The 27,717-nt window shown below is 43.7% G+C and overlaps 1 protein-coding gene across 12 annotated transcripts in view; it reads right to left on the bottom strand.

Moving 5' to 3' along the window:
- SPRING1 (SREBF pathway regulator in golgi 1) overlaps positions 1-27,717 on the bottom strand; it is a 146,640-nt gene that overhangs the window by 114,003 nt on the left and 4,920 nt on the right. For 3 of the 12 annotated variants that reach the window (XM_055080781.1, XM_028480802.2, XM_028480803.2), the window contains exons 2-4: positions 23,162-23,318; positions 19,135-19,286; positions 18,624-18,737 (exon numbers count right to left, since the gene is read on the bottom strand). In XM_055080781.1, coding sequence (XP_054936756.1) covers positions 18,624-18,737; positions 19,135-19,286; positions 23,162-23,318 — 423 coding nt within the window. The other 9 variants (XR_003677374.2, XM_055080784.1, XM_007128421.4 and 6 more) reach the window with 9 other exon arrangements.

Below are 27,717 nucleotides of genomic sequence, written 5' to 3' on the forward strand. Positions count from 1 at the left end.
CAGCCTTCCGTTGAGGGACAATGGGAAGAAAGTAGAATCTTCATTTCTGAGCATCTGCTGGAGGGTAAAAGCTCCGAATTCCTGTTGCTTTCACTTGGTGGAGTTCTTTCTCTGAAGGTGGCCTTTCATGGTTGTTAGCAACCTTCTAGGGATCACTGAAAAGACTCCATGTTTTCTAGCACTTTGTCTCTAAAATAAAGGACAACACTAAGAAGGGAGTTTGACCAATTAAGATTGGTTCGCTAAGCCAGAGGTCAGTACACTATAGCCTGCAGGCTGAATCCGGTCCCGACCTGTGTAAATAAAGTTTTATTGTAACACAGCCAAGCCCATTTGTGTACATAGTGTCTTTGGTCGCACTCAAGCTATGACAGCAAAGTTAAACATTTAAAACAGAGCCCGTATAACTTCAAAACTGGAAATACTTACCTTCAGGCCCTTCACAGAGAAAGTTTGTTGACTTCTGCACTTTACATCTGCCTTGACCGTGATCTTCCACCTGGGGGGGTCAAACTGCCCCTGGCCCTGACCAGGCTTATCTCATGCATCCCTCTCCTGGTGTCTATGTCATCAATAGGGCTTCTGAGATTCTGCACTCCAGGCCGAAACAAGAACCAGCACGCCCACGTGGGGAGAAAACCTTCTTCATACAGGACAAGGGGCTCAGCCTAGACATGTGCATGCTGTTGGCGGAAGGGCAGAGAGGGCCGGGAAAGAGCACAGACGGCCTTCATTTTAAGTCACTTCTTGCCTAAGGCCACTGCATCGCATCAAAATGCAGGGCTGGGTCTGAGCCCCACTTCCTGGCTCCTCGGGCCTGGTAAACCACATCCCCTCTCATGGATCGTTTCCTCCTGTGTAAAGTGTGAAACATTACCTGCTTTGCAGGGATGCTGTGCTGTGTTTCACTACGTCTTTCGAGACTCCGTTGTCAATGCTGCCATACAACGCTCCCTCTACCGAGGGCCAGAAGGGAGGACCGACCCCCGTTAACCGGTGTTCCCCCTATTCAAACCCCCCCATTCCGGTCCTGGTTCTGCAGCTCTCCTCCCAGAGTCTCATTACGGTTATTAGCACAAGACCCCAAATGAAGGCCTTTGAATAAGTGTCCTAGGACAGGAGAAGGGTTATGTAATTTTAAAAAGAGGGCAATTTGAATTTACTCCCCTAGTGTAAAGGTGACAATTAGGAAATGTCAAAACCCAATTGACTCTTTCTCCCTTTTATTTCATTTTCATAAGAATCGCAGGACCAGCCTTCCCCTGCAATTCATCCCCAACATCCCTCCCTCCCCAGGCCCCACCACCCAGTCTGAAAACTCCATGTTCGGAACTCACTCCCCCGTGTTGGGCACCGCCCACTGGGTGAGGCCTCTAGTTCAACCAAGAGCACAGGGATGGAGCTCGCCAGGCCCCAGGGCTGCCTAGGATCGTTGGGAGGGGTCCGGGGTCACCAACGGAGTCAGTTCCTCTGGTTCCGAGGTGTCTGACAGCAGGACTGATGTGACTTGTCGGCTTGGGGGTGGCAGAGACATTCTAGACACCCCCTTTCATTTTCCCCCAGCCTCACTGGTACATGCTTATCTGCCTTTGCGTGGAGTAGCTTGAAGGGTCCTTATTCATCCAGGATAAAACTGCTTTACGAGGGTAAAGAAAAACTCTGCTGTTGGAAACACTCCCAGCGTCCCCCTTGTAACAAGGCCCCTCTGCCAATCGGCCCCTTGAAGAAGGAACTGCGGAGGCAGAGCTGGGGGTGACCGGCAGACAGAAGGGCCCTGCCTACAGATGCTACACAGGCCTTTCAGAATCAGAGGATAATGCGTGTGTCTCCCACAGACTCGCAAACCGCCATGGGCGGGACTGGGGTCCTGCAGTGTAGACCACAGAGGGCTCAAGCAGACCGCTAACTCAGGGCATCTAAACAAGGAAACCACAGACTCCTGCAAGTGGCCAGGCTCTTAGCTTAGTCCAAACCCCTCATTTCACATTTTGGATCCACTCAGCTGCACTGCCCACTAGAAGCTTCTGAAGGTAAAGGGGCTTAACAGCCCGTTCACCAGCCTGAAAGTCACAGAATCATAGCAACTCAGGGTTGGAAGATGGAAATGAATATTTGCTGAACGTGGCATGTTCAAGAAACTTTACATACATAATCTATTTAAGCCAAAAAGAGCCTGTGAGGAGGGTACTGTCATGCCTGTCTTACAAAAAAGAAAACCAAGCTCCAGAGCAACTAAGTATTAGGGTAAAATGACGCTACTTGTCAGGGGCAGAATTGGAGTATAAGCTCAGGTCCTTCTGGCTGAGCCTGGCTCTCCACTCTGGGTTCCACTTCCTCCGTGGGGGTCCCAGGCACAACACCTCTCCCCAACACACACACCAGCCCTTTGCAAAGCTTCTTGTACACATTTTAAAAACAGCTTTATTGGGACATAATATAAATATAAAATGCACACCTATTTCAAGTGTATTCTTAGTATATTTCTTAGTATATTCAGAGTTGTGCAGCCACCCCAACATGTGTTGTAATGGAATTATACAACATGTGGTCTTTGGGGACTGGCTTCTTTCACTCAGCATCATGTTTTCAAGGGTCGTCCATGCTGTAGCTTGTGCCAGTACCTCATTCCTTTCTATGGCTGAATCATATTCCATCATATGGACAGTCCACATTTTTGTTTACCCATTCATCTTGACAGGCATTTGGATTGTTTCCACTTTTTGGCTGTTGTGAACAACACTGGTATGAATATCTGTGTGTTTTTCTGCACATTTTTAAAAAACTCACATTTTTACTCCTTTTATTAAAGGTTGAAAGTTATAAACACCTGTTCTCTCATTGAACAACACTGCAAATATCTGTTGAAATGACGAGGCATTTATGACAGGAGAAGCAGCTGGACGTGGTGAAAAGAAAGTAGGTCAGGAGTCAGAGCACAGAATTTATTTTTTTCATTCATTCAATAAAGACCTATTAAAATACAGTATAAGGCGTTATACTGGATACTAATGATTTCACATCCTGACTATTCTATCATTCATTAAAAGAAAAGTTTTTGCCCATTCTGTCCTAGAAAACAAAGGTCAGTCATTTATCTTTCCAAGGCCTCACTCTCATCAGCAAAGTGGGGACAATACATACACCTGGGTATACCTGGGAGGGCTGGGAGAAGAAGGTATAATGATACACCTTAGAGTCCTAGACTATCAGAGACTCAACAAATATGATAATATGACCCATATGACAAGAGAAATGACTTGCATTCATTTTCCTTTCCTCACCGAAGGTAAAGTATTGCTTTCTACTCAATGATGAAATGTTTCACACACCAGGAACTGCCTGTAGAATGAGAAACACACAAGCTTCCCTGCCTTACAGAAAACAGATTTGGTTTTCATAAGTGGTTGAATCTTTAAACGCTACCTCCAAAGGTGGAAAAACCTTTTAAAGCAACAGAAGTAGATCAGAATGAAAACAATTAGTTGGTACCTGACAATCTACCACGGAGAAGGGAAAAAAGGAAAAGACCTTCCACAGAACGTTCAAGTTCCTGGCATTGCATTTTCCCATCTTTGCCAGAAGATGGCGACGTGGTCCCACAAGGTTGCATTAGTGCAACGTTGGCGATGGAATCACAGGGACAAAGGGCACCTGAAGTTGTGCTGCTTGGAGACTCGTGCACCTTGTCAATTGCACTGCAGAGGTCTGGGCATCGGTAAGACATTCCAGGGGAGAAAAAGAGACATGAGGAACAATGATGTGTTTACAAAGGCTACAGGGATCTGACGAAATTTGCAAATGGCTTGAGGTCTAACTCCAGACATCACCAGAATAAAGTTATTAGGGGTGGAGGTAGGGAGAAGGGTATTAAAACATTATGCAAGTTAGTATCAAATAATTATCCCTTTATGTTACATCTATTCCAAGGAATATTATCATTCATTAAAAATCAAGTGGTATTAGACATGACACCAAAAGCACAAGCAACCAAAGAAAAATTAGTTAAATTGAACTTCATCAAAATTACAACTTTTATGCTTTAAAGAACACCATCAAGAAAGTGAAATGTCAACCCACAGAATGGGAGAAATGTTTGCAAATCATGAACCCGATAAGGGGCTCATATCCAAAATATAGAAAGAACTCGAACAATTCAAGAATAAAAAGACAACCCAATTTTTAAATGGGCAAAGAATTAGGATAGACATCTCTCTAGAGAAGATGTCCACGTGGCCACTAAGTACATGAAGAGCTGTTCAACATCATTAGCCATCAGGGATATGCTAAGTCAAAAGCCACAATGAGGGCTTCCCTGGTGGCGCAGTTGTTGAGAGCCCGCCTGCCGATGCAGGGGACACGGGTTCGTGCCCCGGTCCGGGAAGATCCCACATGCCGCGGAGCGGCTGGGCCCGTGAGCCATGGCCGCTGAGCCTGCGCGTGTGGAGCCTGTGCTCCGCAATGGGAGAGGCCACAACAGTGAGAGGCCCGCGTACCGCAAAACAAAACAAAACAAAACAAAACAAAAAAAGCCACAATGAGATACCACTTCATCATCACTAGGATGGCTGCAATCAAAAGGACAGACAATGACAAGTCTTAGCAAGGACGTGGAGTAACTGGAATCCTCATACACTGCTGGTGGGAATGTGAAATGGTACAATTGCTTTGGAAAACAGTCTGGCAGTTCCTCAAAAGATGAAACATAGAGTTACCATATAACCCAGTAATTCCACTTCTAGGTATATGCCTAGACAGAAAGCATTATGTCCGCACAAAACTTATACACAAATGTTCACAGCAACATTATCCACAATAACCAAAAAGTGGAAACAACCCAAATGCCCATCAACTGATAAACGGATAAGCAAATGTGGTCTATTCATATGATGGTATACTATTTAGCCATAAAAAGGAATGAAGTACTGAGACATGCTACAACAGGAGTGAACTTTGAAAACATGCTAAGTGAAAGAAGATAGTAACAAGAGACTACATACTGTATGATTCTATTTATATGAAATATCCATAATAGGTCAATCCGTAGAGACAGAAGGGAAATTAATTGTTGCCACAGGCTGGCAGGGAGGAAGGATGAGGAGTGACTGCCAACAGGTACGGGGTTTCTTGTGGGGAGATGAAAATGTTCTGGAATTAGTGGTAGTGTCTGCATAACTTTGTGAATAGGAAAAATTGCTGAACTGTATACTTAAAAAGGGTGGACTGTATGGTGTATATTTCAACTAAAAAATAAATTTTTAAAAAAGAACAAAGTACTGATACATGCTATAATTGGACAAACCATGAAAACATGGTGCTTTCATGTTTGTGAAAGGAACCAGTCACCAAAGATCACATATTGTATGATTATATTTATATGAAATGTCCAAAATAGGCAAATCTACAGACAGAAAGTAGATTAGTGGTCATCTAGGGCTGGAAGGATTGGGTGGAAATGGGAGGGCGATAGCTAACGGGCATGGGACTTCCTTCTGGGGTGATGAAAATGTTCTAAAATTGATTGTGGTGATGGTTGCACAATTCTGTGAATACACTAAAATCACTGAATTGTACACTTTAAACTGCATGAACTGCATGGTAAGTGAATTGTATTCTCAACAAGCTGCTACAAAAAATAGAGTTCCAGGGCTGCTGGGTCACACAACGGGGGAGGGGCAAGGGGTGGCGTGGAACACACCATTCTCTTTGTTACCAAATGAATGATGCCCCCTGGAGTTGTGAACTGAAATGTGGGCCTTCACCCACCTCGCTGAATCAATGCATTCTTGGTGGGCAGTGACCTTGGTTCCGTAACTCCACAGCCAACCTGGCATGCAGGCCACTTTCTCTGCCTGGTGATCACCAAATCAGATGTCAAAGCCCCATTCAAGGGTCATTCATATGGTTACAAAATGGTAAAACAGGATCCCAATTTTCTTTTTTGTGAAATATATTAATATATGTGCATGTGTATGAAAAGAGATACACACCAAATAGTGGTTATCTACAAATGGAAGGATTATGAAAGCTTTTATTACTTCTCTAATTTTCTATAATGCAGTATGTCACTTTATAATTAGGAAAAATTAGAAAAATGCATATACGTGTATATGCATCAACTGTACTGCTGTCTCACAACCGCATGTCGGCGTTCTAATTTAATTTGTTTTACTCATCAGTACTACATACAAATACATAGCTTCCTCAAATCCTTTTTGAAAAGAAACAAGCTATACTAGTTTAGGTCTATGAATGAGGTGGGACTAAAATAAATGGTTCCTGGATGTCCAAGCATAAAAGACTTTCTCTGGAAACCCAAAGTGACAGTTTATCCTAAGGGGGACGGTAGCATCGACACCTAAGAATGTTTACGTACTATGTTCCCAAAACCAGAGGCTCAGGATCAACTCGATTTTAAATTCCAGAAGACTGTCTTCCAGTTCTCTGTACTCCCTAGCACAGAGCTAAGCACACAGTAAATGCCAAGTAAATACGTGCTGAATGAATGACTGGGGCTGGCAATCCCACGTCATCACCATCCAAGGGGCAACGAAGTTTAACCCAGGGTTTCTCCACCTCAACACTGTGGACAGTGGAGGCTGTGCCTCAATTAGAGGCCAACAGTACTTCTACACACACACTTCCTGACAATCAAAACTGTCTTCACACATTGGCTTATGTCCCCTGGGGGGCAAAATCTCCCTGCAGTTAAACATCACAGGTTCAAAGCAGCACTTTCCAGGTCTTGAAGCTACCAACTAGAATCCTGGAATGCCAGGGCTGGAAGGACCCTCATACGTGCTCCCAAGTATACTTTCACAGATGGGCAAACAGGCCCAGAAAAGAAGAGACACACTGGAGCCAAGATGACTCCAGCAATGCAGCTCAGTGCTGCTCCCTACCCCGTGCTGCCCTTCGGGTTTGCGTAGTAACTCAGCATCATTTCCTTCAAGGATTTTATCAGTCAGTGAGGGCTGTCATATAACAAAATACCATAGACTGGGGAGCTTAAACGGCGGGAATTTATTCTCTCACAGTTCTGGAGGCTGGAAGTCCGAGATCAAAGTGTCAGTAGGTTTGTTTCTCCTGAGGCCCTCCTTGGCTTGCAGACGGCTGCCTTCTTGAAGCCCTGGTGTCTCTCCCTCTTCTTAGAAGGACACAGTCCTATTAGATTAGAAGCTACCCTCACAGCTTCACTTTAACTTAATCACCTCTTCAAAGGCCTTTTCTCTAAATAGGGTACATTCTGATGCACTGGGGTTGGGAATTCAGCATACAGATTTTGTGAGGAGACAATTCAGCCCATTATAAAGACTCTGCTCGGGCTTCCCTGGTGGCGCAGTGGTTGGGAGTCCGCCTGCCGATGCAGGGGACACGGGTCCGTGCCCCGGTCTGGGAAGATCCCACATGCCGCGGAGCGGCTGGGCCCGTGAGCCATGGCCGCTGAGCCTGCGCATGCGGAGTCTGTGCTCCGCAACGGGAGAGGCCACAGCAGTGAGAGGCCCGCGTACCGGGCGGTGGGGGGGGAGGACTCTGCTCAGTGGGAAAAAGAATGTTAAGATAGAGCCCTCTCACCTGGGTTGTGCTGAAAGGCTAAGATCCCCTTTCAATGCATTATTCAAAAACCCTTCCTGGCAGGACTAGCATCGAGGTGAAACATTCTGCTTAAATCAAGGATGATCCAAACCCAAGGTCAAACAGCAAGCTTCAGAGCAAATAACCCCTCCTCCATCTAGGACCTCCTTCTCAGAGCTCAGAGCCAGTATGGCACTTACTACATCACAGGGGCTAAAAGTCCAGGTCCAAGAGCAAAAAAAGATCTGGGTTCCGTCACTATCCTGGTTTAAACCACTAAGACAGTGTCCCCCTACGCGAAGAAATTAATCTGAGTTCGTTTCTTTAGAATGATAAAAAGACCTACTACCTCTTAAGCGTGGTCGTTAGGATTAAATAAGAGGCCTTTAGCGCCAGAAATGATAGGAAGACAGTCGCTGCTATCACAGTGTTCCTAGGCTGGGCCCGCGTGCACCTTCCAGGGCTCTGAAGTTGGCATCTAACAGTATAACCTGGAGCAAAATTTAACCTGAGCATCAGAGCCTTGCTCTTAAAATGAAGATGAGAAAGAATACCAGCCTCAGAAGACAGTGCCGTGTGCAAGTGATGGTGCAAATGTTTTTTGTCTGGGTAGGAATGGTCAGGAGACTATGCTACATTTTGCCTCAGTGAACGGGAGAGGAGGAAGAAGGGGTCAGTCACTGGCACTGAGTTAAGCCTGGGGTCTTCGAGGGCACCAGCAGCAGATCTATTTCCTTCTCCTTGCAATGGATACTCCCGAGTCCCTGTGCACAAAATCGTCAGGCCCCGGGAAAGAGTCTTGGTTTGTCGTCACTACCAGATGGTCCTTCATTGTCTTAGGGAGAGGGAATCCACTCAGGCACTGGTCCCACAGTCTCCCCACAAGGACTATGCTGAGGACAGACAACCTAAGGAACTGGTGCCACCAAGTGGCACAGAGAGCAACTGCTCTTTGTGCCCCTGGCACCTCCTTCTCTCCTCTCCCCTTCCTCTTCCTCCCATCTATCTCTCTTCCTCCTTCTTTCCTTGAAAGAGTGCCCACGACCATGGTTTAATTCAGTGGCCATCCTTGAAGGTCTGAAAAGGCTGCGGTGAAAAGACAGGGCTTTAAGATCATATTGGACTTGACTCTGTAGTTCCTCCCTGCACTAAATCAGGTCAATGAGCTTATTTGTGTCAAATAAATGAGCCCGGCTGACGGCTAAGCAGCTGCAAGACTATTTATCTCAGGCCTCCAAGCTGGCACTCAGCAGGCTGCAGGCAAAGCTCAGGAGGAGCACGGGTGTTAGGGCCTGAGCCCTTGGAGCACGCCCTGGATTGCTGCCCAGACAAAGACCTCCCGAGAGAAACTGAGTCCAGCACGTGCGGGGGGGGTGGGGGGTGGGGGTGGGGTGGGACTCTAGGCCTCTGAGACTATGGAGGTGAGCAGAGAAGATTCCAGCTCCAAATAGCAGCCCACGGCGCATCTGGGAACATCTTTAGAAAATGACATCCCTCCTGCCCTCAAAAACCATCATATGGGTCACAAACTTGACAAAGCAGAGTTGGCTTTTGGGGAAACTTGGCTGCTTTGAGCTCAGCTCATCCTTTCCCCAAACTAGACATCCAGAAAGATGGTCCCCATGTGTCCTTCCCAGCCATTTTATATATTTTTTTAAATTTTTTTAATTCTGCAGTCAGTGATTCACTGAAATGAATGACATACTTCAGAGATTTGGAGTGGGGCTCCCCCCCATCTTTTTCTCTTAGCTCTCTCAGGAAAGTGGGATTCTGCCGTGACAGGCTTTGACCTCAGCACATTTCCTGCAGGTCAACTCTGGCTGAAATAGAATGTCTGTAACTTATTTGTGAAGAACACAAAGACTTGTCTCCCCACTGTGTAAAAATCAGACAGAAAAGGGATGCAGAAATGCAATGACAAACTTGTATGCATTTCTAAAAGGGCTTTCAATCCTACCCTGGCTTTATTTTAGAGGCCAGATGACACAATTAAAATGTGTACTTTAAAAAAATAAAAATAAAAATAAATAAAAATAATAAAAATTTAAAAATAAATAAAATGTGTACTTTTCCCGCCCTGTAAATTAATTAGCTATAGTTGGGTTAAGCCAACACAACAAGAACTGTTTTAAAATATTATGTACAGCAAGATTCTACCTTTATTTATGTACTAAAACAAAATACACATTCATGTACGAAAAAAAGATAAACTTTACATAAAAACTTTAATTAGTGGTTATCTTTGGGGGCTGGGGATCTGACTACTGTGGCACAATTTAGTATCTTTGTAATTTTCTATATTTTAAAATGTAATTCCCTACATTTTCAGGTTTCTGCCTAGTAATCACAAAAGAAATGAAAGGGAAACCTTTTACTGAGCAATGACTACAGAAGCCCTTAATAGGAATTCCAAGATGCTGTGAGCATCTCAGGTTAAGCATGCCTAAATAATTTAGCACTGTATTAAGGTATAGCTACATAGCACATTCTGGGCTTCCCTGCCAAAAGGCAGCTGTTTTTATGATGGAAAACACAGCAGCTGTCTTCACAGGTGCAGAGCAGCAATACATAATAAGTTGGTCCCAGCAGAGAAGAATATGGTCTCTATTTAAAATCTGAGGAGAAAAAGGCAAAAAATGGTGAGCCCCAGCTGAAATCTTCAAGAGAGAAGGGGAAGCCCTGATTTGAAGAAAACAGGCTCCAGATGGCTGGTCTCCACTTACCCAGTGAAAATCAAAGCCAAAGAGCAAGTCGCTGGGCTCTGGTCTTGCTTTAACACGCGGCAGGATCTTTGGCACAAAAATCAGAATTTTGGATCTGCAAGATCCCTTAGCAATCACCCTCCTTTGACAAATGAGGAAACCAGAGCCAGAAGAGGTTAATTTACTCAAGGTCATTAATGCCTGTGCTCTCATCAGTAAAATTAGGATGCTACTCACAGACTTCATTCTGCTGTTACACTTATAAACACATACACTCCTCCTCAGCAATAGTGACATGTGACCAACATACTTTGAAATCCTGACTCTAACTGAGAGCCAACACCACTTTTTCTCATTTAGCAAACACTTCTGATTTTGATAACCCCGATGTAAGCTGACCAGAGCTTGCCTACTCTATGCTGCATAAAAAAATGTATGAATTTACAAAGTCCAAAGACCTGAGGAACTACTGATCCTACCAAAAACTTGGAAAGTACCCACTTAGAAATAAAATGCATTTCTAGCAGTGATATGTTTTGGTTCCTCTGAGCCCACAGACTGTGCAGTCCTGAGAAACAACACAGCTGGACCCCTGTCCAAACATGTGACTGACTGCAGCGCCCGCTGGTTGTAACTGGCCAGTTGTTTTATTATAATATTAAAGGGTGTACTTCTATTTTAAAAAAGTCCAGCAGTTCAGCTCTAACAGCAGACATGAATCAAGTTGCACAATTGAAGGTACGTGGCGAGGGGCTGCTGGGACACGGAGTTGGCCGCACAAACACAACCCCTGTTGTTCCCCACTCAGGTCCTCGGGGGCCACCTGTTCCTCTTCGTGTCTGTGTAAGCTGACTGGTCACTGAATGTTGCAGACATGTGACTGAGCGAAAACAGGGATCCCGGTACCCAAAACTGTCCTCACACCATGACAACACACTATGCAACAAGAGTCCGCACAGGCAAAGGGCCCGGAAGGCAATGCACTGATGCCACAGAGTCAGGAAAAGTGCTGTGTAGGAAAGAACTCTCACAATCCCACTGACTTCTTTTTTCTTTTAATTACTACTACTTACTTATGTGGTACCTTTTTAGAGTAGAATGACCAGTTTTCCAAATGGAATCTGTAGTGACTCATTTCCCCTCACCCCACCCGCAAAGGCCCTCCTTGCAAAGAGCTACGGTAGGGGGATGGGGAGGGCAGATCTGCCAGGAGGGGAGAGGGCTCTCTGTAAACCTGGTCATTCTGCCCATGGGAGGGTGTCTGCACTTGGATTGTGTCAGCGCTCGAGGGACGCTGCCGCAGAGTAACAATGCCATTCCTGGAGGCAGCACTGGGCTGGTAGAGACTAGGGAGGAAGCAGCACGTCCTATGGGATTCCAGGGTAATTTAATCAGCAGCACTTTGCCCACGGCAGAAGGCAAGGGCAGCGAAATAATCAAGTCTGCTCTCAGCTCCTGGTAGTTTTTCTGTTTAACCGAAGGGGGTAAAATGTGACCCGAGAGTAGGGCCTCTCTGCCTCGGCCAGCATTGCTGATGCACGGAGCTGGATGACTCTGTGTCGAGGGGGCAGTGGTGGGCTCCACCCACTACACATATCACCTGCCCTCAGCTGTGGTAAGAATGTCTCAGACGTTGCCAACTGTTCCCTGGGGGCAAAACTGCCCCCATTTGCTGCCCTAGATCAACTGGAAAAGTTAGTTAACAAGTGAGCCACTTGATTCTGAGTAATGCAGGGTTGAAAAAAACAAGAAAAGGGGTTTAAGGCCTCCTTCAGTGAAGATATAAGAAAAAGACCAACAAAAGAAAAACTGGCCATGGTCAAGAAGAGCAGTTTACCACATGTGAAAGATAAACACCCAATCAAAATATGGGAAGAAATTAAATATCAATTAGAACATAGAGATCCATTAGCAAAAAGAGTTAAAAAATGATACCAAGGGGTTCTTAGGTATACGACAAAAGACACTCCCCGCATACTTTATTTATTTTATTTATTTTTGGCTGTGTCAGGTCTTAGCTGCGGCACATGGGATCTTTCGTTGTGGTGAGCGGGCTTCTCTCTAGTAGTGGCGTGCGGGTTTTCTCTTCTCTAGTTGTGGCACGCAGGCTCCAGGGCGTGTGGGCTCTGTAGTTTGCGGCACGCAGGCTCTTTAGTTCAGGCTTGTGAGCTCAGTAGTTGTGGCGCGCGGGCTTAGTTGCCTCACAGCATGTGGAATCTTAGTTCCCTGACCAGGGATCAAGCCTGCGTCCCCTGCATTGTAAGGCGGATCCTTTACCACTGGACCACCGGGGAAGTCCCACTCCCCACATAGTTTAGGTGGGAGTATAAATTGGTGAAAATCATTCTCAAATAAACATACCAATGTGTACGTGAAAGCATATCATCAGTGCATTATTTGTAGCAGCCAAAAAAGAAAAAAAGAACAGTAATAAGCTAAATGACCTCAGCGGGGATTAATAACATTACGGTATATCCATGAAACTGACACCAGGTGGTCACTAAAAATTATTAGATAGGCCTATATGTCACATAGAAGGATGTCCATCAGAGGATTGCTTTCAAGAAGAAAAAGTATTCTCATATCTGCCTAGAAAGTCATGAGGGAAGAGAAAAAAATGGGCTGATCTCTAGGTTGTATGATTTTAGGTCATTATTACTTTCATCTTGACACATTTCTGAATTACCTGCATTTTAAAAATTATCTTTAGCATGAGTTCTTCTAAAAATAGTAGTAAAAATAATACCTAGAACTCTGTAGTTGCCACCCTTCCACCCAAGGGACCCACCCATCCCCACCTTGCCAACTATGTGATGTCAGACCCCCACTGGACTGCAGATGTGGACTTCATGCCCAGCACTGGGCCTTTACTCACTCCAACACCTCACAACAACTCCACGAGGAGCAGATGCGATCCCATATCACAGAGCAGGGCCTGGGACTCAGAAGAGGAAAGACTAGGCAAGGCCATGTCTTAATAAGTAGGAGTTACTGACTGCGAGGCCGAATTCTCTCCAGCCTGTGAAGAGTAGACTAAATAACAGTAGAAACTAACACAACAGAGTAAAGCAACTATAGTCCAATAACCATTAAAAAAAAAAAAGAGTAGACTAAATAAGCAACATCTCTGTTCATTTACAATCTACCTGCAAATCCCAACGATGGGAACAGCTTGCTCGGAACCTTGCACACAGCTCCCACAGCGCCTTTGCAGCCTCACCAACTGAGGCACTCCCTGGACAGCCTCCAAGTCAGCTCCGGGAGCAGGCCAAAAACTGCAAATCCTGCTCTAAAATCCTATCCCCCGCTTTTCCATGAGCTGCTGAGCTCGCCCTTCGATGCCAGCCCCAGCGTCACCAGGTCCAGGGCCACCCCAAGTCCCAGGCCCTGTGGAGGCAGTACCTTTTTCTACAGAATGCTTCTTTCCCTGTTAGAACATATCTTATCTTTATTGCTCCAGCAACGAGCATGGCAATTAAGATTCAGAACTGAGGGAAATGCTTTGAATTACCCAATTACCTTTCACCCCAAACATAACAATTTAAAAAATTTTCTTCTAAACTAAAGGTGTTTTCATTCCTTCTCTGATCTTTTCTTAAAATCCGATGTGTATCACGCACTTTGCTAAGCTCTGGGCATACAAAACTACGACAAGTTCCCTAATTCTGGAAACCTTCAGTTGAAGAAACCAGAAACAAACCAGAGAGGGGAGCAGGGTGGGGCCCGGGCTAGAAGCCTGGGGAGGCCCATGACGTTCCACGTCCTTGGGTGGCTTCGTTACAGAGTCTGCAGTACCGTGACTTTCCAAAACAGCGAACATGCCTCTTAGGAGTATAGAAAAACATACTCCAGGGCTGGATGAAAATGACCTTTGGATTATTGACCCAATTTGGCTACTTATACCACCTCTCCCCTCTGCTGGCCTGGACAACCAAGATCTGTACGCTCTCAGAGGAGTGTTTACAGATGAGTCAGCGTTGGAGCTGGCGAGGGGTGGTGGGAAGGACAGTGGACCCAGCGCCGGAGATGAAGGTCGTGTTTTGGTTCCGTCATGGGGCCCAGGGAAGTCACTTCACTCCACTTCCTCATCTACGAGGTGGGAACAAACGAGCTTAATTCTCTACCTAAGTTGCAGAGGCTGTGAAAGCAGCGAAGATGCAAAACGTGCTCGCCAATATTCATATACAGAATAAACAGCTATGGCTGACCTTTGATATAAACTGTTTTCACAGTAAATCTATGTTATTGCCCAAGGGTTCAAATAAGCTCAAAGGAGAGGTTGGTCAGTGACAACTACCAGGAGACAGACTGAGTTACCAAAAGCAATGAGTTGGTAAAACATGCAGACGTGTCCATTACTTTCACACACAGTCTGATTTAGCACCAGTGAACACACACAGAATCTGAAAAACCTGATGCAAACTGAATAGATTTCCTGGGATCTAACATTAAAAACAACTGCCAGACAGTTCACCGTCTAAGAAAGTTGACTTAGTGGGACAAACTATTTTGGGAAGATACGTGTAAGTAACAGGAAGGAGTTAAGGGAAATTATTCCATTGAATAGACTGAAGAAACATACAGGAAGGCAAACATGGCCCAAGGAAAAAGCTCCACTGAAATAAAAATGCTGAAAGCGTGCTGTAAATCTCGTGCTCTGCTCCGAGGGCAACCGCTGAACAACCGAAAAAGAACAAGGAAGACCCTGCCCAATACCAGGGTTAGTGAGGGGCTCTGCGAAAGAACAGTGTGCAGTAATGTAACTCCGGAGAGCAAAGAGGGGCACGACGTCTTGATCTGAGGACCAAATACTCTCAGCCTTGACCAGAGAGGGTTAGTGTCATATTAGAAACACAGGACGCCTCCAGCATGTGGACCAGCAGCCTGCACATCCAATGTCCACGGAGGGTAGATGTGAGTCTCTTAGGGCACCCTGACAGAAACTTGAGTTTTGTTCTTCTTTGTAAATCACAGGGAAACCAAATGTCTGTACCTATTACATCTCCCGAAACTGAAAGCGATAAAGGACGACCACTTACAGTCAGTTGCGAGATGTATCTCCACTGAGGAATCGCCTTAAGATGGGTTTCCATGACAGAAGAGGAGAAGGCCGCCCAGCAGATGACTTTCCTGAGGCTCCCACTGTCCCACGGCTGAGCAGACCAGTCATTTCAACAGGGGCAGAGGAAACAAGAACAGAACCCTCCAGGACAACAAGGCAGAATTTCTGGTTAAAACGGTGCATGCACACAGGTAAACAAGCATATCCAAATACCACTAGGAAAAAACCTGAGAGCACATGGTGCCAGCTGCTAGGAAGTTGGCACAGGATGAGAAGGGAACAGCATCTGAGTTTCTAGACAATTTTAGATGTCAGGACACGGCGTTCAGGGCCCACTCTTGAAGAGGCTGTTAAAACAAAACCAAGAACAAACCACCTCGAGAGAACATACATGTTCTAAGAGACCAAACATTTTATCTGGGTGAAGGGTCGATCTCACTCTTGAAACTCAAGAACACAAGAAAATAACAAGAACAATCTCCTTGAATATACTCAACTATCAAGGAATTTTCCTATAGGAAACATGAGAATTTTCCCACTACTCTAAAGAAGTCCAATAAATAACTTTACAGTGAAGGGCCCGGGGAAAACACACACAGATGCCCACAGGTCCCCGAGCAGCCGCAGAGCAGAGGCGCTCAGAGTGCTGATGCCTTCACCAGGTCGCCCACAGTCTTGTCTTTCTTGAATGTAACCCGCTGGCTGGCATTTCCAACTGCTTTACGGAACAAGTCCATCTGGTAAGCCTGGGGGCGAGTGAGGTCAAAGAGCACAACACAAGAAGTGGTCAAGGTCAAGTCTTCTCCTGAAGACCAGAGAAGGGCTTCAGGCTACAAGTTCTTCAGCAGGGCATCCTCCCAGTGGGTTGAGTCTCCCTCACCGTCACGCGGGGAAGAGCTCGGGAGGGCTCTCTCCGTAGCAGTACTTTGCTATGGGATCCCTATAGGTGTTCTCATGCTGCACGCTCTGGGATGAGGTCCTGCATTTGGCCAAACACAATTCAAAGTGATCTTCGACTGCCATGAAGAGGTTCTGGAATGCCACAGCTGCCCGGTTGAGGAAGCGCTCCAGGAGAAGTTGCTTGTTGGGCTGCAGTGGGCTGAGGCTCCCCCACCGTCACGCGGGGACGCGCTCGGGAGGGCTCTCTCCGTAGCAGTACTTTGCTATGGGATCCCTATAGGTGTTCTCATGCTGCACGCTCTGTTGGCAAAAGGGAAGAGAAGAGCGCCGTGAGAGAGAGCAGGATGGCGTCCGGCAGACGCTCCCTGCAGGAGCCCGGGTGAGTCCATCTCCAAATGTCACCAAAAGGGTCCAGGGCACTTTCTGGAGCAAAGGCAGATGCTCAGCACAGAATGCCAATGAAGGGCATGAAAATGGACATAGTGTCACCGCAGGACTGTTTCTTTTATGCACACTAGTGAGTTTTTTTTTAACAACCTAGCTGTGACTAGGATAACTTGAGACAAAAAATTTTCCTCAAAGTATTTTAAGTCAGATTAAGATCCAATGGGTGTTTTGCACCTGACCCTGTGCTTCAAAGGAATTCAGTCCCCGGCACTGAACCCTACAGAGATGAAGGAGATGCACTTCAAATTGCTTTCGTCAAGTTTTATGTACCTAAGGGCTGGTACACAAGCTGAATCCCACAGTACCACACAAGCTTCATCTGGCCAAGCAAAGTGTGATTTAACACAGACAATCATCCTTGGTGGCTAATTTTTCAGCAATTTGTTTTCATACAAGCAACTTGAGTTTTTGGCTAGTCTAGAATTCATTAATTAGCCTAAAACCAAGGCTAAACATCTAAATTGTAAGTATTAATCCAATTTACAGACATGCAGCCAAATCTTTTCTTCCTTGGGACACTTATAAAGGCAAATTGCCAACTGGGAAATTTCTCTTTACAATGAAAATGCAAAGCGAAATTTTAGCATCTTCACTCAAGTTTGGAAATAACTCCTGGGTTTTATCACTTAAAGAAAGAAAATACTTGGCCTTTTCTAGCATTTCTCAGAATGAGAGTATGAATCAAAGTAAGTCATGGGTTCAGCCGTCCTCCACATTTCCTTTAAAGCCCATTCAAATGTAAAGCTCTTCCAGCAAAACAAGGACATCAGGAATTTCTTCATGTTTCAAATGCTCATTATAATCCCTGAAACATTTACCCAGTGATGCTGAATGCTCTAAGAGCAGACCAGAGACATAAAGAGTGGCATAAAACCCAAAGGCAGACTACAGAAATCTGGCAAAGAGTACAAGAGTTCCAGAGAATGACAAATGAGTCATTTATCTCAGACGGAGCCAGGACAATCTTGCAGACACCATGAATGGAAGCCAGAGGAAGAGCGCCCGTATGACAAACACGTCTGGTGATTTTACAGAGAGCTCCAACAACCGCCCGATCACAAAGGCTGAGAGTAGAGGATGCGATATGATGGAAAGGCAAAGACGTTCAGACGCTTTCAGCAGCTGGTGCCATGTTTAGTGCCCAAGAGCAAAGCATTTAATGACAACATGCTGAAAAGTACTGAGAGCCTGGCAACCTACAGATTTACCTGTGTATTTTTCAACAACCACCTGCCCCATCCCCTTGGATCCTAAAATAAACCACAACTTTGTCCCAGAATAAATTAGTACCCACTCTAAACGAGTGGTTGCTGGAAAGCCTTAAATTTCAGTCAAAGACGGAGGAGAGAACTTCTCTCAGGAATTGGACTATTAAGACTCTACCCAGACTTAAAAATAATTTTAAGCTTCCACTTAAAATACAGACAAGCTAATCAGATAGGGAAGATGCAAGTTAGTCAGACCTTGATTTGATATAAATATTTTACATCCCTAACTTGTATAAATCTCATGTTCACATTCTAAATACAGTCAGCCCTCCCTAGCACGGGTTCCACATCCATGGATTCAACCAACCACAGGTCAAAAGTATTTGAAAAAACTCCAAGAAGTTGCAAAAAGCAAAACATGGTATTTACATCGTATTAGTTACTGTAAGTAATCCAGAGATGATTTAAAGCATACAGGAGGACGTAAGTAGGTAATAGGCAAATATTATGCCATTTTATATGAACATTTAGGGATTTGAGGTCCTGGAACCAATCACCCTCGGATACCAAGGGATGATGTACTATCAATCCACCAAAGCTCCACACAACTTCGTTTAAATCTCTTCTCCATTATCACCCCACCAAAAGCCCCCAGTGCATATTTTCCAGTTTTCCTGCAGACCCTGACTCCCACCAGCAAATACCCCAGCTAGAGGCATCACAGCTTCTGACCTGGGATGAGGTCCTGCATTTAGCCAAACACAATTCAAAGTGATCTTCGACTGCCATGAAGAGGTTCTGGAATGCCACAGCTGCCCGGTTGAGGAAGCGCTCCAGGAGAAGTTGCTATGGAAACAAAAGTTAGTACCTGTAATAAATTCCAAACTCAGAAGCACAAGGTAACCTTGGAAATTTCTCCCAAACAGACTGCTGATACGGGGAAGAGGAGGGGAAGGAGAGAGAGAGGGGGGAGCTCAAGTGAGCAGGAGGGCTGATGTTTTATTCTTTAGATATCTGATTAGGAATACAATGGCCCATTCTGCCAAAGAACCACTGGAGGAACTGGGAACCACCTCCTTTCCTTGTAGACAAAGGCTACCTCAGAGCAGCCATTTCTGACACTGACAAGGTTCCCTTCTAAGTTCTACTTCCAAAAGAATCTCACAGTAAGATTCTAATGCTCCTCGTGAAATGCAGGCGGAAAGAATAAAGGAGATGCAGCACAAGGAGCAACCCTCCATACCTTGTTGGGCTGCAGGCAGCAGGAGACACAGTACTCATAGGCGCTGCAGCAGCCATTGGACAAGCAGCCATCACAGCAGTACTGCTTTGTGCCAGGGACGTTGACGTTACAGCAGCCATTTACCAGCAAATCTTTCCTCTCACAAACGTAACCTGAAAGTCAGAGACTAACCTGAGTATAAACCCAGCAGTCCCCCAACCTGCCAACCAGGGGCGATCACAAGGCAGCAATGAAAGTCCTGCATGCAAAGAACATAAAGATGGAGTCTGGAGTCAGGGGCATCCTAAGGACCACAGAACCTGGAATCAGACAATGTCTAATCAGAGCTTGCTTCCTGCATGCGGCAGTTTACAGGAAACATGGACTCCCATTTTATAAGTAGGCTATATATATCCTAATCTACCTAAAATTACCTGTTAGTCTGCTGTCACATATTTGATGCAATCATCACATCACCTATGTTTTCCCTGTGCTAACCTATGCAAGCCAATTTTTCATCTATGCCTGGGGAAAAATGTCATTCTTTTTCAAAGAAAAAGCTGAAAAGAGGAAAAAACCAAGGTTTTCACTCCTGAAAGTGAGATCCTTCTAGATTTAAAACAAACAAACAAAAAACCTCCACATATACTTTTTACATTTAAATACCTCTTAAATATTTACCATTTATTTAGTAGTTTGAAGGATTTTTTAAAACAGTAGTCACACCTAACCTTTATAAACTGATTTAGGCTCCTTGTAAGTGTACACTACAGGGATTCAACTACCCCTCGGCGCTAGGGAATGAGAGTACTCTGATACCCAAGGAAGACAAATCCTCCCAAGTCCCTCCATTCATCATCTAAACACACCCCCTCCTAGTTCATTCATTCATACTCAACTTTAAGAAAAGAATCTCCTCACAAAAGCTAATTTATTGTTCATAGCTGCTAAATACACATTTCTTCTGGGAGTGGGACAGAAAAGTGTAAGAATAAGTTCATTAGGGACACCACGTGGCCCATGGGAAACTCCCAGGTGCAGGCCCAGGCCCACAGGTACACACACAGGCCCACGGGTGCACACAGGTGCAGAGCAGCTGTTCCTCACATCATTCCATTCTAAATGCCCCAGCTTCTTAATCCTCAGAGAATGAGACGTCGTGAAGCATGAGGCTGTTTTCAGAAACTACTCTGGAAAACAAAGTCTGTGCAAAAGCAGGAGGCACCATTAAAATAAGAGTGGAAGGGACCAGAAGGGCCCTCCGTCACACTGGGGAAACTGAGGCCTATGAGAACCAGATCGCTGCTGTTGTGGTTTTAACTATGCCTTCTGTCTTCTAAATTAAGACAGGATGATTCTAATGCCACATTAGTTTCTGGGATTCTTCCTAACTATTCTTACTCACTTTCTTCAGAAGGGTTATAAATTAAAAATCTGAATAAGCCAGCATGTTCCTCAAAATTCTACCCCAAATGATAAATACAGAGCATCTTATCACATGATCTGTGTCAGAAAGATGTAAAATGTTACACTTGTTGAAATGATCTTTCTGCCCTTTTCTCTTTTCCATGTTATAAGTGTCAGCATCTCAGGCCTTCTGTATTTCCCCAGTACAAACTGCAAGTATTTAGCTTTGAAACCAGGCAGGTCTTTCTAACTTCTGGTGAAAGTCCATCAAGATTTTTCCTTTTGCATCAGAAATGTACTCCTGCAAACATTATTTCAAATGAGGAGTCCTGTGAGATCACAACCTCAGAGTGTGCTGCTACTGATTGGGAAACCAACTTCTAACCTTTGAAAAGTTTGTAACTCTGTTGGTTGTCTTATTGAATAAGGTGTCACCCTGGCAACACTCGTGGGGGTGGCATCAGCTTGCTAAAAGGCAAAAATTCCTGCAAGTTTTCTTTATTATACTGCTTAACTCCTCTCCTACATTCATGGAGGTAAAATAAAACCTATGGTTCTTGGATTTTTTTTGCTTGGTTCTTGGAACTTAAGAAATCTGAGAGTCTTTGTCTCACTTGAATTAAGCAGAGGGAAATCATTCTTTTCCTAGCTATGACAAAAGAAAAGGACAAACTGTCATTCATAACTAATATTAAATATTAAAGTCAAGTCATACGATTTCACGCTTTCTCACTGAGTATCATACAAACAAAAGCCTGTAAGAAAAAAGCACTGAACTCCCAGTTCAGTCCTGGTCTTAGTCCTACGTCTGCCCCTGACTGACTAGCTGGGTCATCTTACGGAAGTAACTTCCCTTCGCTAAACTTTACTCTGTTAAAACAAAGCAAAACAAATGTTACTTGCAATTTAATCTGCTTTTTCAATGTGATCTTAAAAACAGAGCTGGGCGCTGTTGAGTCATCAGTGCATTTTTGTGCAAAATTTTCCAGCTCTTCTAATCTAGGTGGGAGGTTTTCCTGATTCCTTCCTTCAATCCCAAATAATCTCATCTGCTCTGATTCCTTTGAGATCTTTTTGGAAAAGTTTCTTCTTTTTTAATTATTTTGCTGGGGTTGCAAACTTTAAATATAGATATATAAAAAGCACTATAGTTTCATTTTGAAGATAGCACGTGTCTTCATTTTGTTGGGCTTCATCAGGTATCGACGAAGATTCTAATTCAAGGTTACCTGTATCAATTTCAGTATTGTCACATTCATAACCCATTTGTTCTGAGACTCTCTAAGAGAGAGCAAATTTTACTCTTGCAAACTAACCAGATTATTGCAAACCACCAGGTGAAAAGGGAATAAACAATCTGTAAACCAATCGGGGAACTCTGACCACTGTTTGGATAGCTGACATTAAGGAAAAGTGGTACTCTCTTGGCATGATAATGGTATCCCATTTATGGTTTTTAAAAGAGCCCCTGCCACCTTGGGCAGGTTCCTGAACCACTTGGTGCCTGTATCTTCAACTACAAAGTGAAGACAGCAACACCTACACCTCACAGGACTGCTGCAACAATCAAATAAGATGTTGTTCAAGGAAAGCTTTTAGCCCAGTGCCCAGCATGTAGTAAGGGCTAAATTAATGCAGGCAGAGCATTACCAGGAGTCTCTCCTTGGGGGACTGGGCCAGTCTTAGAGTGGTTAGAGCTCTAGCAGCTGTCTAATCCAAACGCCTTGCCAGCACAGGAATCGCTTTTCTTATACACTAAAACTCTGGGAGAAGGCACCAAAACAGAGAGATTGTTTTTTTTAATTGCAGTATCATTGATTTACAATATTACATAAGTTTCAGGTGACAACTTAGTGATTCACAACTTTTAAAAGTTATATTCCGTTTATAGTTATTATAAAATATTGGCTATATTCCCTGTGCTGTTTGATATACCTCGGTAGCTTATATTTTATACACAGTAGTTTGTACCTCTTAATCCCCTAGCCCTATCTTGCCGCTATAAAAAGAATGAAATTTTGCCATTCGCAACAACGTGGATGGATTTGGAGGGTATTACACTTAGTGCAGTAAGTCAGACAGAGGAAGACAAATACTTTGATACTGTGTGATATCACTTATATGTGGAATTTAAAAATAAAACTAGTGAATATAAAAAAAAAAGAAACAGACTGATGTTTTAATAGTAACAGTAAAACATTTTGAAGTGTTTATAATTCATTTGAGATTATGCAGTCAACAAGTGCATTCATTCTCTTCCTAAATGCCAACACTATGTGGCTACGATTCACGTCACCAAGAAGGAAAACTGTTTATCTTGCAGAGTTCACCATCAAAATGAGAAAAAAAAGACTGTTAAGATCTGAAAGTACTGGGGCTGGGAAGAGACTGGCAGCAAGTAGTCAAGGGGCTGACGCATGATAAAATGCTAAAACCGTAATTCTAACTCTGGAGAGTGTCTCTTATCAAACCAAGCTTCTCTGATGTTGAGGGGAACCTTGAATGATGAGTCAGATACAAAAGACAAAGACGTGAGAAGTGCTGGAAATGGGCAAGAGGGGGAAAGACAGCATATAAAATCCCTATTTAAAAACCTACGAATGGCCCAAGGACTGCAGGAGAGGAAGGGAGCCAGACTAACCAAGTTCATCCGTGATGAGGTGCTTCCCTTGAATGGAGTTCCGGCACTGGTTGCTGGGCCGACTGCTGTTGCCCAAGTTAAACTGCACTTTCCATGGGATGGGCTGATCGTGGTCTTGAACCTGGAGGAGATTCCGATCTCTCACTGCACTCTCCTCCTACAAAGACACCATAAATGAGAAGGTTAAAGTATCACTTCTTGCATTTTCACCATTTTTTTCATAGAAACTACAGTAATGGGAAAGAAACAATATAAAACAGCTTGCACAACAGGAATCTGCACGCCCCTGGTACGAGCAAAGTCTGAGCCAAAGTCATGAAAAAAAAAGCAGGGCTTCCCTTGTGGCACAGTGGTTAAGAATCCACCCACCGGGACTTCCCTGGTGGCACAGTGGTTGAGAATCTGCCTGCCAATGCAGGGGACACGGGTTCGAGCCCTGGTCCGGGAAGATCCCATATGCCGTGGAGCAACTAAGCCCATGTGCCACAACTACTGAGCCTGCACTCTAGAGCCTGTGAGCCACAACTACTGAGCCTGCGTGCCACAACTACTGAAGCTCACGCCCCTAGAGCCCGTGCTCAGCAACAAGAGAAGCCACTGCAATGAGAAGCCCGTGCACCGCAACGAAGAGTAGCCCCTGCTTGCCGCAACTCGAGAAAGCCCGCGCGCAACAACGAAGACCAAACACAGCCAAGAATAAATAAATAAATAAATTTTTTTTTAAAAAAATGCAAAATAAACCTGTAGAAAGAAGTAATAAATTAGGGCTATGCTTCAAAACTGGCAGACTTACATAAATGCCCCTGGACTACGTGCACGTTATAAATGTGTACAAAAGCATTAATTTTGTCAAAAAAATTTGGAGGGAAAAAGTTTTGAACTTTTTCTGATGGCAAATCATTTAAAGTATTTTTTATATTAAAACAAATACATTGTGGAATAGAATGTAAAATCTGAATACACTTTTAAAATAGAAGAGGAAACTTCAAAGAAACTTTCCAACTGTCATTTCAGACAATACCTGGACAGGTCTAGGGCACAGGTTACTTTCATTTGCAGTGAGGAGTTTAGTGGTAAACTAAGGGGAACGCTGAATTGGGAGGTTGATTTCAGGGGCAAGAAGAAGCATGTCAACTTGCAAATTTCTTCTATGAAAAAATACTAAGTATGTGGCCCTTAGAACATACCTTTCTTTATAAAAGACACCCATGCCAGCCAGCCCTTTACCTAGACATGCAAAGTGAGGAGTTGCTCCAGAGACAAGAGTTTAGATCTTTTCTCCTAGCCCCCAAGGCACAGTCGGGCTTTCCAAATTGCCTTTGTTATACTATTAAAGAAACTAAGTAAGGTGCCTGAGTGCCAAAAAACAAGCCATGCAAGAAACAGCCATCTTCTGGATTCTTCAACCTATCTATCACTGGAAAACAAAACAATGATAAGACTCCCTCCAAGAGGATTTTATACATAATAGTTTAACCATTCTACCATTTTAATAGAGCTCTGTGGCTTCTGCCATTAAGAATGATCTGTCATGTGTCACTGTTTGAGAAAAAGGGACTAACCTTGAAAGTTGATGGCAAAGGTTATACTTTAAGACAATGGGAAAGAGCTATACAGTTACTAAGATATCTCTAGGAAAGCTATGTGGGAAGAGCTATTAATATTTAAAACATGCATATCCACGTGTACTTTGGCACAGCAAACACGTTTGAGGCCTAGCCTCTGGAAAGTACAGACGTGTAAGGGTGCACTAGGATGTCTACTACAGCACCGTTTATGTGGTAGAAAAAACCTGGAACCCCAACCACAGAGAAATGAGTGAATAAACACTGCATAGCCATAGCTATTACCTAAAAATTACGTATGACTGATGTGCATTTATCCAGAGCAGGAGTCCTTAAACCTGACTTGCACATCAGATTATGTAAGGACTTCAAATTCTGATTCCTGAGCCCAACTCCAGACTGAGTAAAAAGCTCTGTGGATGGGACCTGGGAATCAATATTTTTAAAGCACTCGGATGATTTTAATATAGAGGGCTGCAGATCCTTGGTGGATGTCCATATTAAGGAAAAAAACAAGTTACAAAATAATGTGCATATTATCACACATTGTATTAAGATAATTGTATTAATACATACATATGGGTTTGTAAGAGCTGAGATAAAGGCATGCAAAGATACTACAGACCATTAACATGGAAGGGACATAGGTGATTATTAACATTTTTCACCATCATTGGAATAGTTTCATTTTTAATTTAAAATAAAATGATAAAAAATTATTAAAAACATGATGATCATTAACAACAGGAGACACTAAATGAGGAATCTACAGGAACTCTGTACTATCCTTGAAACTTTTCTGTAAATCCACAATTACTCCAAAATTAAAATTTTATTTTAAAAAAATGACTACCAACATGAAAGACATAAATTGCCCACAATCCCATCACTTGAATAAAGCTGTATCTATTTCTGCATATTAACTTCTAGCCTTTGACCCCAGCATTTATACTACAAATTAGGATGCTTCGCATTCAGCTCCTCTTGACACTAATTGAATGGTAAACCATTCAAGTATCTACATTATCTTGATAATCACATTTTCAAGGCTATATAATAATCCATCACGCTGATGTGCTGTAATTTAGTAAAAACATCCTCTACAGATCAACGTTTAAGCCCACCCCAGGTGTTTGTTATCAAAAATAGCACTGCAATAAAAATGTAGACCTTTTTTTTATTCTCTTGAATAATTTGTGGTAGGAATTATTATTAGTAGAGTCAATGCTAAATAGTGCCAAATATTGATAATTTCCGAAAAGTTATATATGCCATTTGTAACATTACCAGCATTTAAATAACAGTGTGCCACTCCACTACTGAATTCTGTTCCTTAATTTACTAAAGGTAAAACAGTCCTTCAAGGTGGCTTTCATTTCTATGCTGCCCCCTCTCTTTTTTGTTTCTTTTATAGGAAAGAACTGGCACTAGCAGGAACAGGATGGGTTATATAAATAGAAAAACAACATCTGTATTCCTTGGTTGGGGCAAGAAGAGGACTTAAATGCAGAAGTCTTGAGAATATGGGACAAATCACTTAGGTGAACAATGCTTAACCACCTGTAAATTCATGAGTTCTGCTGGGACTGTGTCAGTTAACAGCATAATCAAGCTATGTGCAAACTAAAGTGCACTTCAAATGCTACCCTAGATAAATTAATAGCCATAAAGACTTAAGAAGCTGGTCAAAGTACAGTAAACTGGATCGCACAACAAGGTTGAAAGTGCTCTTGACATCACTCTCAAACTTTCCTGTTATTCCTTCTGAAAGAAAATGAGAGTTCACGGACAAGGGCATCCCAGAAGGACCTCTTTCACATTACTATGTTCCTGGTAAACAGGATGGCAATTCTCCCAGCACTTGCACTTGTTTTCAAACATGAATATTCGAGACCTTTCCAAAAGAACTGGTAAGAGTTGTACAACCAGAAAAGACCGTACAAGAGATTGTGTAAGACATAATGGCAAATGTAATGAATTAGCACATGGTTGCTTTCCTGAAGGTCCAGTCTTGCAAGGGTGTGGTGAAGGGGCACTGAGGGGATTCCTTCATTGGACAGGTGGCTTTAAACCTTTCCCAAACTACCCTACCAGGCTGTCTCAATTTTAAGCACCACCCCCGTGTGTGTGTGTGTGTGTATTTTTTAATTCAAGATTAATTCAAAGGTATCAAGTTCTTACAATGTGTTAAAGATACAGAGGCAAAGATAGGCAGGTTTTCTATTCTCAAAGAGCCTCCAGGGCCTTCCCTGGTGGCGCAGTGGTTAAGAATCCACCTGCCAATGCAGGAGACACGGGTTCAAGCCCTGGTCCGGGAAGATCACACATGCTGGCGGAGCAACTAAGCCCATGCACCACAACTACTGAGCCTGCACTCTAGAGTCCGCAAGCCACAACTACTGAGCCCGCATGCCACAACTACTGAAGTCCATGCGCCTAGAGCCCCTGCTCTGCAGCAAAAGAAGTCACCGCACTGAGAAGCCGGCGCACCACAACAAAGAGTAGCCCCCGCTCGCGGCAACTAGAAGCCCGCACGCAGCAACGAAGATCCAATGTAGCCATAAATTAATTAATTAATTAATTTTTTTTAAAAAAAGGAGTCTCCAGAATTTTCTTCATAAACTACAAGGCGCTAGAGAAATGTTTTTATTACTAATGTATATCACTTAACCTCTGATTTAAAAAGGGGTATTTTAATAACTGTCCTGTCTCTTTTTCGGGGGTTATCATAAGGGTCAAATGAGATGTGTCCCATGTAATCAGTAAAGCACTTAAACATAAGGCACTGTCATTAAAAGAATCGCTTATGATTCTCAAAAGTAAAAGAAAAAAGGGGATAAAAGCCAGAGGGAATCCCAATGTCTAATATTTGGGGAATAGCTAATAAATATAGCCTGATCATGGAAATTTTTAGTTATAAAAACTTACACCTAGGGCTTCCCTGGTGGCGCAGTGGTTGAGAGTCCGCCTGCCGATGCAGGGGACATGGGT

Source organism: Physeter macrocephalus, chromosome 19 (assembly GCF_002837175.3).
Source record: "Physeter macrocephalus isolate SW-GA chromosome 19, ASM283717v5, whole genome shotgun sequence".
Lineage (NCBI taxonomy): Eukaryota > Metazoa > Chordata > Mammalia > Artiodactyla > Physeteridae > Physeter > Physeter macrocephalus.